The sequence below is a fragment of the Epinephelus lanceolatus genome, chromosome 22 (assembly GCF_041903045.1).
Source record: "Epinephelus lanceolatus isolate andai-2023 chromosome 22, ASM4190304v1, whole genome shotgun sequence".
Taxonomy (NCBI): domain Eukaryota; kingdom Metazoa; phylum Chordata; class Actinopteri; order Perciformes; family Serranidae; genus Epinephelus; species Epinephelus lanceolatus.
This window is the reverse complement of record NC_135755.1, coordinates 39071972-39084176: the sequence shown is the minus strand read 5'-3', so window position 1 is coordinate 39084176 and position 12205 is coordinate 39071972. Positions and strand designations below refer to the sequence as shown.

The 12205-nt window shown below is 40.8% G+C and overlaps 1 protein-coding gene across 1 annotated transcript in view; it reads right to left on the bottom strand.

Annotated features, from left to right (window-relative positions):
• sorcs2 (sortilin-related VPS10 domain containing receptor 2) overlaps window positions 1-12205 on the bottom strand; it is a 1194681-nt gene that overhangs the window by 337100 nt on the left and 845376 nt on the right. The window contains exon 5 of the mRNA XM_033609881.2: window positions 1908-1981. Within this exon, the coding sequence (XP_033465772.1) occupies window positions 1908-1981 (74 nt within the window). The remainder of the gene's footprint in view (window positions 1-1907; window positions 1982-12205) is intronic.

Sequence of the window (12205 nt, the reverse complement as noted above, 5' to 3'; positions counted from 1 at the left end):
ATGGTAAGAAAAAGTAAAGATGTCGGCTAATTTTCGATATTTTAGCTAATACACTAGAAACGGCGTTTTTGGGACAGTAGGTTCGTTTGCGGCATGTAAAATAGGGTTGTAAAAAGCTAGATCTACTGAATAAATCTAATATCTAGTAAAGCCAAAGTAGTTATTACACTGCACCTAGATGGACTATGTTAAGAAAAAAAGCAAGGATATTGGCTAATCGTAGTTATTTTAGATAGTACTCTACAAACGGCGTTTTTGGGACGGTAGGTTTTTTGCGGCTTGTTGTAAAACAGGGTCGTAAAAAGATACATCTACCAAGTATATCAAATGTCTAGTAAAGCTGAACTAGTATTGACACTGCACCTAGATGAAATATGTTAAGAAAAAGTAGGCATGATGGTTCATTTCAGATATTTTAGCAAGTTCTCTAGAAACGGCGTTTTTGTGATTGAATATTTGAATGGGCTATAACAAATATCTAGAACAGCCGAACTATCACGTTATTATCATTATTATTATTATTGGTGGGAAATTATAACGGGAATGTATTTGCCGTTTTAATATCAAGAACACTTCCACGTTTTTGTGTGTATACAGGAATGTTAAAGATATCATTGAGGAAAACGAGGTTGACGTGACGTGACTGAATCAGGGAATCCGTGTGTCCACCACGGGAGAGGACCCTAATTGACTTTACATTGGCATTGTTTTCGTGGTGGCAGCACGTATATTCAACCCATTACGTGCTGCCACCACGGAATGCGGTGTTAAGAGGTCGTGTTCATTTCACGTATTTCTGTGAGATCAGGTTGTCATTATGACGACAAGACTGTAAGCTGCAGACACAGCACCTGGCTGTCATTCCCTGAGAAATAGTAAGCACATAATCCACACTACGTTACAAATTGTCTTTTCAACATTTGATGAAGTATATAGTTGTAAGGTCAGTTCCCCCGATTCCAGTCTTGGTTATCCTGGGGCTAAACACATCCTGATTCCAGTGCAACACACAAGCATGAGACTGATATTGATAATCTTTATATGCTGAACTATGGCTTCAAAACCTAAACAGATGACATATCATCGGTCTTAAGTTGTGAAGGCCTTTTGCATAACAGAGCCACTGAACATGTGGGACTTTTCCATGCCACCGAACTATTTCATTTAATTCACAGCGAGTCCCTATACCCTTATTATTACTTATACTCTTATTCAGTATCTTATTCTTACAAAACCATGAGTTATGTCAGTGTAGCAAGGTCCTACATATGTTTACAAGTAACTCTTGCTATGTATCATCTTTGTAACAAGAGCTAAGGACTCCGCTGCCTGCTAGCATTCTAGCAGTAGGTGCTGACCTGTTTGTTACTGGGGCGGCTGTGGCTCAGAGGTAGAGCAGGTCATCCACCAATCGGAAGGTCTGCAGTTCGATTCCCCGGCTCCTCCTGTCTGCATGCCGAAGTATCCTTGATACTGAACCCCGAATTGCTCCCAATGGCTGTTCCATCGGTGTGTGAGTGAGAGTGACTTAAAAAAAACTGAGCAGCAGGTGGCACCTTGTATGGTAGTCTTGGCCACCAGTGTATGAATGTGTGCGTGAATGTGACTCGTAGTGTAAAAAAAAAAAAGCGCTTTTGAGTGGTCGTATACAAATGCAGGTCCATTTACTGCTTTGTACAAGTAGTATATGTCAATTAAGAGGCTATCGGCTGTGATGCTCTTAACATTGAGCTGAATCTTGCAGTCCTTGTTCATCAATAACAAGTAAATGCAGGTCCATTTACCATTTACTGCTTTGTACAAGTAGTATATGTCAATGAAGAAGCTATCAGCTGTGACACTCTTAACATTGAGCTGAATCTTGCAGTCCTTGTTCATCAATAACAAGAAAATACAGTTTTACTGACCAGAAGACTTTGTCCTTGGTCACCCGCTCCTGAAGCAAAGTCCACTTACGGCCTAGGTCTGTGGAAGTGAAGAGCTGGACACAGACAAAAAGAGAGAAGACCACAATTAGACAGCAAAACACACACTCAAAGTAGGGTGACCAGACGTTCCACAGTGCGCGGGACTGCACAGCATTTCTGTCTCTTTTCACACGTCACGCAAATTAAGACCATGTCCCACATGATTGGTTGTCACCTGCGCTTGCACCCCCCCCCCCGGCCAATGAAAAGAAGCTGCATGCAGCGGCCGGCCCACGTGGGCTCTCTGTTTATTGTCATAGTAGCACCGCACGTGTGTTTAAGCACTAGGGCCCGCTCCTCCCGCCCCATTTGGCAACTATTTCAATTTCTATTTTTCATCTCCTTGATAGCAACAGGAGGACAATCTACCAGACTCTGCAGTCGAGCTAACGGGGCTAACACTAACGGGGCTAGAGTGACTTCAACCTCCGGTAAGCTCAGGGGTGGAGGCCTGGCTGTCTACATCAATGACTCATGGTGTAGAGATGCTAACACGATCTCAAAGCACTGTTCCCCTGGAGTTCATGGTAGTCAAGTGTCGACCTTTTTACCTCCCACGGGAATTCACAGCAGCATTCATCATTGCAGTATATGTCCCTCCAAGTGCTGACCTCCAGAGACAATACCACTTGTGGTCAGGAAAGCACAACAGTGTCTTCATCTCCTCCGGAGGCTGAAGAGAACAGGCCTCTCCAAGTCAGCCCTGACTGTGTTCTACCGCGGGACCATCAAGAGCATCCTCACTTACTGTATCACTTCATGGTACGGGAACAGCAGAGGGAAAGAGAGACAGAGACTGAGCAGAGTGATCAAAACAGCAGAGAGGATTATTGGTGTTCTGCTGTCACCAATGCTGGAAATCAACAACCAGAGATGCACATGCAGAGGGGAACGCATCATCCATGACTCCTCTCATCCCGCTCACTCTTTTCTCTGTTGCAGTCAGGAAGGAGGTACAGGAGCATTCGAGCAAGTACTTCTTGACTACAAAGCAACTTCTTCCCATCTTCTGTTAGACTACTGAATGCACAATAATCATTGGCTGTCTGCCCACTATCCACTTAATTTAAAACTAACTTTAAGCCCTTAGTATTTATTAAAAATATTATTAAATAATTTATGGTATATTTATTTATTTATTTGCATTGCACTGTTCTCTTTTAGTGAGTTTTCTTTAAGTGTTTTTTACTTAGGAAACAGTATTTCGTTTTTATGTACCTGCATAAGAATGACAAAGTGAACTTGAACCTGAACCTGAACATGAACAGGTTACACTTGTTAGCTAATGACACTCGTGCCTGGAAAGTAGACGAGAGCAGGCAGCCTCAGCGGGGGGTGGTGACAAAAAGCTGTGGTGAAGTCAGACAGTATCCCAACAGTTTCCAGCAGCCTTCAGTCCGTACAGGAAGTCACAGATACACTCACATCCTGTCTGGAATGATGTCAGTTAATAAAAAAAGTGATCAGATTCAAATATCAGTTTGTTTTTCAGTCTCCAGTTGTTTTAATTATGATAGATTAATTTATTAAAATGCTTTACAGGTGATCTGTAATTTACGTTCATGGTTTAACCTCAATTTTACATGAATTCTCCTGTAAATCAGCATCATATCAGTTTGACCTGTCCCCTCAACTACACAGGCTAAATAAACTGTGTTTGACTATAAGGTTAATATTTTCAGGAAAAAAAACAACAGCTTTCATTAAAGATCAGTCAGATACAGTCAGGGCTTGACATCCGTACGCTACAGATGTTATTTTAAGAATCCTCACATCCCACTGACCACAATTCTGTGTTGCTAAATACTTCAATAATTAAAACAGTCCAGTGTTAATATACAGTAGACTCTGTATAGTTTATGAGGAATGTATTTAGTCTCTGATGACTTAACTTTGCACTGGGAGCGAGTGTCTCACATTGTCCCTCACAAACCTACTCCTTTTCCCACATTTGGTTTATTGGGACCTGGTCACAGTTACTCAAAGCCTGTAGCAATAGATTATGAAGTCTAACCCCAGCCCTATTACCAGCTGTATCCTCTACAATGGAGGATATATGGAGTCTATTTGGATCACCCCAATTCACCCAATCAAGCTCCTGAATTTCATGCACCACCAAGTTAAGACTGAGCTCAATTCATTATTCATCACAGCAGGTTTCGTGTTTGTGACTGTGTGTGAATATGCCTAATATTTTATGAGCAGTGTGTTTGTAGTATGTGTGTGTTGCCTGAGCTTGTACAGTATTGATCGCACTCATAATGAATGAATATTGATTCCTATGCATAAGGTATCCTTGAAGCCTGAAAAGTACATTGGAGCTGAGAAAAGTATTTCACCATACAAACTTCCTCTACCATAAAGAAACACAACACAGTCTCATTGAACACTATCTCTGTCATTGACTGAGGTTTAGTTGTTAAGGCAGTACATCCTGTTGAAATCCTGCACATAACATAATTTCTGATTCAGGATATGAAAAAAATGAGTCATCAGTGATCAAACTCAGTTGTAAAGCCAATTACAACTGTAAATTCCAGGCTGAGAAAAAGAAGATATGTTGCTAAAGGGATAGTGCACCCAAAAATGAAAATTCAGCCATTATCTACTCACCTAAATAAATGACGTTTTTCCAAATAACTTTTTATGTCAGGACACTTGGATCACTACGGACGAGCAATATGGAGATATTTTGTGGTTTCAATTCTGTGTTCTTGGACGTTTTAATTTGGGTCACCGTCAGCCATTAGGTGTGCAGTTGTGCTGCTGCCCACTTCCCCTTCGGATCTCTGTAAGTGTTGTGAGGACTCTAAAACTTCACCAGAGCCTCCCTCGGCATATGGGTGAGTAGATAATGGCTGAATTTTCATTTTTGGGTGCACTATCCCTTTGCTAAGCGTCTTCCCATCAGCCTCCAACTGAATGCTTTCTTGTTAATTAGATTCCTTACTTCCATATACAGCCTGCCCATATGGAACAGATTAAAACCCAATGAATTTCTTACTTATTTACATGTAAACTACAAAAGTTGAGGAGGAGTTGAGTTGGCTCGAACTTTTCAACTCTTGGACCAAATGTCCCACCTTTATGTCTCTGGCTCCATTTCCACTTCATAGTACACTTTCAATTAGAGGGTGTGTGCATGTGTTTAACAGTTGTAAATGTAAACTGACACAGATCTTTTTTTCTTTTTTTTTTTAAATTGAAATAATGAATCAGAGCATGCTTTGCCTGCAGTCCATTTTGTAAGGGAGTTAGTTAGTCAGTCAAAGGTTAGCTTGTGTCTGAATGCCTGGTCAAGTGTGGCTTGACGAGGTGATATTTCAGGCTTGAAGTTCTCCAATGGTACGAAAATTTCTTACTACAGAAATTGGAGAGAACACGGCTTCTTTCAACAGTTCCATCTGGGCATTTTTAAAATGTAAATGTTCCATTCATGGGGCCTGATGTGGTCTATTCTCAGCTGGAAAGACTTAATTTAGAGTTATTTGGACACTATTAACTCTTACAGTTTTGTGTTTAGTCACATAAAAAAAGACCATTTTTTTGTGTTATTAGGGAGAATGACACTACCACCTTATAAGGCCCATACTGAGCAAAGAATACTTGGATCATAATTAATGTTCGGCAACTCCCTTACTATCAATTAGCAATAATCAGGACGTTGTTGAAGAAAAACCCTTAATGGACTAGTAGTTGTGAAATGTGGTATTGCAGAATAAGACATTATTAAGTGCTTCATAATGACTAATGAATAACCAATATGTACTGATATGAATGTTAACGAGCAACCAGTTAATGGTGAAAATGTGTTCCTTAATATGAAGTGTTACCCTGTTATCTGCTATACAACGGTGCCTGTATACTCATCAACCAGCACCTGAGAATCCTCCTCTGCAGTATAATTGTCGGTATCAATTACCATATCTTAACACTTCAAATAACACTGGCTATTTTGTTTCCATGTATGTAGATGTCTAAACACCACAGTGAGGCATTCACCTCAAGTCTTGTAATTAAAATAATAACAAACTGTTTGTTAGCCACAGGAAAGTACTTGTATTTTGAGTAAGTTGTATTTTACATTACTGTTGTCTCTTGTTTCATAGTGTTAGCTACCGTAACAAAAAATAATTGTAGTAACCAAGGTTATTTTTAACCTTTATTTTCTTTTTTATTTGACTCTTTCAAATATTACTTTTTGTGTCTTTGTATGTTGCTTTGTACATATTTTATATCTTGTCTAAATACTTTTTCTATGTCTTATCTGCAGCACTTTGAATGATTTGTTGTTTAAAGGTGCTGTGCAAATAAGCATGCATTGCCCCCAAACTGCATTGGAAGAGAAATGGAGAGCTAACAGTAAAACCATTACCTAAACTATCCATTGTAAACACCAATCAAAGTATACAGACCCACTTCCTGGTTCAACTGTGACCTACAATACTTGCTTTAGTTGTGGGTCAGGGGCGATTGCTCTGAGACAACAAGGGAGGCTGAGCTTCCCCTAAAATTCATAGAAGAAATGGTCAAATATGCACTATTGAATTTACATTAAAATAAGAATTTACATTGCATTAAATGTACTAGGATGTGTTTAACATCATGACTATGATGTTCAAACGTCTGCTGTTTATCACTAGTTTTCAAACGCGACCTCCCTGTCACACATTCTCTTGTCAGCATGGTGGACACAGAGCCTCCAAGCATTCCTACGAGTCAGTGCTGAGCAGTTTTTTTTCATGCGACAAAATCATCACTTCCAGGGAGGCTCAGGTTCCCTGGGACCTAGTGGAGCGGTAGGCAGGAGAGGACCCTCGGTGTATGCATGATGACTGGGGGAATTATCTAAAAGGCTGAACCCCTTTGTGATTGACAGCGCTTTGGAAATACATACCGGCATCGTCGCATTTCGAGCTCAGTCCCATGCAGATATTTGAGAGTGGAGTCTTCTGACAGAATGCCGTCCGGAGTTCCTAATTTCCATAAGCCATATAGCTCGATTTCACCGTTAAACCAATCTGAAATTCTTTGAGGTGTGTTTTGCTGTGGTTCTATGGCATGACTGTGTGAAAAACAGCTTCAATTAAATATTCCTTTCATAAGTAACTGCCTCAATTTTCAATTCAATTTCAATTCAATTTTATTTATAAAGCCCAATATCACAAATCACAATTTGCCTCACAGGGCTTTACAGCATACGACATCCCTCTGTCCTTAAGACCCTCACAGCGGATAAGGAAAAACTCCCCAAAAAAACCCTTTAACGGGGAAAAAAAACGGTAGAAACCTCAGGAAGAGCAACTGAGGAGGGATCCCTCTTCCAGGACGGACAGACGTGCAATAGATGTCGTACAGAACAGATCAGCATAATAAATTAACAGTAATCCATATGACACAATGAGACAGAGAGAGAGAGAGAGAGAGAGAGAGAGAGAGAGAGAGATGCAGGTAATGACAGTAGCTTACAACAACATTAATGAAAGTAATAATATTATAGTTATAGTTCTGGCTACTGTGGTACAATATGTTGAAAGTATATATTAATATCTGACAGTATACTTGTGTGACAATAGTCATATGTGTATAATAACAGTAGAAGTATGACTAATGACTAATGATGGCAGCAGCAGCAGGAGGCATCTGGCAGGACCACGGCAGCAGCACAACCACACACGTCACGCTGTCCAGGCACCGCTGCGATATGAGTTAATCTGGGAGACAGTGGAGCACAAAGGCTCCGGAGAAGAAGCCGAGTTAGTGACATCCAGAATGGCCGAGTTAGCAAGATGCAGTAATAAGATGAGAGAGAGAGAGAGAGAGAGAGAGAGAGAGAGAGAGAGAGGGAGCCCGGTGTATTATAGGGGGTCCTCCGGTAGACTAGGCCTAAGTCAGCCTAACTAGGGGCTGGTACAGGGCAAGCCTGAGCCAGCCCTAACTATAAGCTTTATCAAAGAGGAAAGTCTTAAGTCTAGTCTTAAATGTGGAGACGGTGTCTGCCTCCCGGACCGTAACAGGAAGATGATTCCACAGGAGAGGAGCCTGATAGCTGAAGGCTCTGGCTCCTGATCTAATTTTGGAGACTTTAGGGACCACGAGTAACCCTGCGTTCTCAGAGCGCAGTGTTCTGGTGGGATAATATGGCACTATGAGCTCACTAAGATATGACGGAGCCTGACCATTTAGAGCTTTATAAGTTAACAGTAGGATTTTAAATTCAATTCTGGATTTTACAGGGAGCCAGTGCAGAGAAGCTAAAACAGGAGAAATATGATCTCGTTTCTTAGTTCCTGTTAGTACACGTGCTGCTGCATTCTGAATTAGCTGGAGAGTTTTTAAGGACTTACTAGAGCTACCTGATAATAGAGAGTTACAGTAATCCAGCCTTGAGGTAACAAAAGCGTGGACCAATTTTTCTGCATCTTTTCGGGTCAGGATAGGCCTAATTTTCGCAATATTACACAGATGAAAAAATGCAGTCTGTGAGGTTTGTTTTAAATGAGAATTAAAAGACAAATCTTGATCAAATATTACTCCGAGGTTTCTTCCGGTAGTGCTAGAGGCCAGAGCAATGCCATCTAGAGAAACTATGTCATCAGATAAAGAGTCTCTGAGTTGTTTGGGGCCAAGAACAATAACTTCAGTTTTGTCTGAATTTAACATCAGGAAATTGGTGTTCATCCAATTTTTTATGTCTTTAAGGCAGTTATGGAGTTTAGTTAATTGATTACTTTCTTCTGGCTTCATCGATAAATACAACTGTGTATCATCCGCATAACAATGGAAATTTCTAGAGTGATTTCTAATGATGTTACCTAAAGGAAGCATATATAGAGTAAATAGGATTGGTCCGAGCACAGAACCTTGCGGAACTCCAAAACAAACTTTGGTACGTAAGGATGATTCATTACGAACGTCAACAAATTGAAAACGATCAGATAAATAAGATTTAAACCAGCTTAGTGCTGAACCTTTTAGGCCAATTAAGTGATCCAGTCTCTGCAGTAGAATTTGATGGTCAATTGTGTCAAACGCCGCACTAAGATCTAATAAAACAAGAACAGAGACGAGTCCTTTGTCTGACGCAATCAGAAGGTCATTTGTAATTTTAACTAGAGCTGTCTCAGTGCTATGATGCACTCTAAATCCTGACTGAAATTCCTCAAATAAATTATTATCCTGGAGAAAATCACACAGCTGGTCTGCGACTACTTTCTCAAGGATCTTTGACATAAAGGGAAGATTAGATATTGGTCTATAGTTGGCTAACACCTCTGGATCCAGGGTGGGCTTTTTTAGGAGAGGTTTAATTACAGCTACCTTAAAAGACTGCGGTACATAGCCTGTTAATAGGGATATATTGATCATATCTAATATATGAGTGTTAACTAAAGGAAAGACCTCCTTAAGTAGCCTAGTTGGGATGGGGTCTAAGAGACACGTTGATGATTTAGATGAAGAAATCACTGCGGTCAATTCTTGAAGAGAAATTGGGGAGAAGCAATCTAAATATATATTAGATTCTACAGCTGTGTTTGAGGTTAGATAGGTAGGCCTACCATCTGAGGGCAGGAGGTCATGAATTTTGCCTCTAATAGTTAGAATTTTGTCATTAAAAAAAGCTCATAAAATCATTACTGCTAAGGGCTAAAGGAATACAAGGCTCAATAGAGCTTTGACTCTCAGTCAGCCTGGCTACAGTGCTGAAAAGAAACCTGGGGTTGTTCTTGTTTTCTTCTATTAATGCTGAGTAATAGTTTGCTCTGGCATTGCGGAGGCCCCTCTTATAAGTTTTGAGACTGTCTGTCCAGATTAAACGAGATTCTTCCAGTTTGGTTAATCGCCAATTCCTTTCAAATTTTCGCGATATTTGTTTTAACCTACGGGTTTGAGAGTTATACCAAGGAGCAAACTTTCTTTGCTTTGTTAACTTCTTTTTAAGAGGAGCTACAGAGTCGAGCGTTGTTCGCAGCGAGCCTACGGCGCTATCAACAAAATGATCAATTTGGGAGAGGTTAAAGTCGGCACGGGAAACCTCTGTTACTGAAGGTATTGGTATTGAATTTAACGACGAAGTAATCTTTTCCTTAAATTTTGCGGCAGCACTATCTGATAAACATCTAGTATAGTAACTGTTGCTGAGTGGCGTGTAATCGAGTAAAAAGAAATCAAAAGTAATCAGATAATGATCTGATAGCAAGGGATTCTGTGGAAAGACTTTTAGGTTATCAATTTCACTTCCATACGTCAGAACTAGATCGAGGGTATGGTTAAAACAAAACATGGTTAAATCGCTACAATATGACAAATTTTATGATGTAAACTTCAAGTGAGCTTCCCTTGTTTGAAAGTCCGGCAGCTGCCACTGTTGTGGGTTCACAGTGTTCTGGTGCAATGACAGATAAGTACCTGCAGTTCCGATTCACTCTGATGCCTTTACCTCCAATTAAGTTGGTTTAGAGATTTTTTTTTTCTTTTACTAAACAGTGTGCTTTAGAACCTGTCTGAATGGCAGACCACTCATCTTTATGATCCCATCACTCCCTTCTTACATAGAGTAGCAGTAGATGTGAAGATTGGAGGCTGTTGTGCTGACGTACTGCGGTAAGCATGTTGTGTCATTTCCGGTGTTTCTGTGATAGCGTCTCTGTGCTGCTCTAGTGAACTTCTACCAGCTAGTTTTGTTTTTCCTCACTTCAGCTGCTTAACATCTACTTGACGTCTTTACCCACACTAGTTCTGTTTAAGCATGTATAGCTTTCCCCTTTTTAACGACTTTCTTGCTAATCTTAGCTGTTGTTTGCATGTTATTAGTCTTGTTAGCTACATTAGCTTAACAGTTAGCGATGGCTTCTCCTTCTTCTGCTCTCTCTTGCTCGGTGTGCCAGATGTTTAGTCATTCCTCTGCCTCCTTTAGCGACAGCGGTAATTGTAACTAATGCAGTTTAATTGCTGCGTTGGAGGCTTAGTGAATTGGCTCTGCACCATGGAAAATCACTCTGTAGCTGCGGTAGTTAGCAAGCCCCCTGTAGCTGGCACAGAGCCACTTAGCATAGCCTCTGCTAGCGACCCCCGTGCAGACTGGAGGCTGGGTAACTGTCTGGAAGAGGCATAGTACCAAGCCAAAGCCCACGGTTCACCACCAGCCTGTTCACGTTTCCAACCATTATTCACCACTCAGTGGCACACCCGCTGAGGAGAAAACTCTGACCATTAGCAGCTCTATTTTGAGAAACGTGAAGTTAGCAACACCAGCAGCCATAGTCAAATGTATCCCTGGGGCCAGAGTGTGCGGTAATGACTCCCAGTTACGCTGATCGGAGGTCACTAAAATTAATGTTGCCTCGGTGTGTGAATATGCTAAAACTATGTCGGACTCCGTAGTTTTCTCTGGACCCCTCCCAAATCTGACCACTGATGAGATGTTTAACTGCATGTAATCATTCAATCGCTGGCTGTCCAGGTGGTGTCCAGCAAACGATGTGGCCTTCATAGATATTTGGCAAACTTTCTGGGGAAAACCAGGGCCCGTATTCACAAAGATTCTCAGAGTCCTCTCAGAGAGCTCCTAACTTAGCCTAAAAATTCCTAGCAAGGAATCTTAGCTTAAGAGTGATTCAGGAAGTTTCTGAGAGCAACTCTGAGCAAGGAGGGGACAGAAACTTTTATCTTAGTGAGGAGGTGTGGTTGACCCCGTTGCTAGGTATGACGCAGTCCTCTAAAAGCTGTGATTGGTTGTTACAAAAAGAAGAAAAAATAGCGCTCCTAGTAATGAATGGACAGTGAAATGAACCGATCATAGAACTTTGACTGTATTCAGAAATGTGTAATCGTGAAAATAATTTTATGTCATGATGATGAAACTCAGCAAAATTAAATTAATTGTTACACAGCTTCAAAATGTTTGAACGCACCTCATTCACATGCCGATTACTATATTGATTTGCTTATTGTTATGTTTACTCATCATGCTGGTAATTTTACTACTTAATCTATTTGATATTAATGGTGGACGCAGACTCAGCTGTCAGCAATTACTGTGATTGCTGGCCTCCTTGTAAAAAGTGGTTTGATTTGGCAGAATGACGAAAACAACGAATGAAATGGAGAGAAAAGAACGAGAAAGCTGAACTGGACAGAAGAGCAGTGCCTGCTGTTGGCACAGCTCGTGGAGGAGAACAACGGAGTTTTAAGAAGGAAATTCGGTCCCGGGATCACAGCACAAGAGAAGAGGCAGA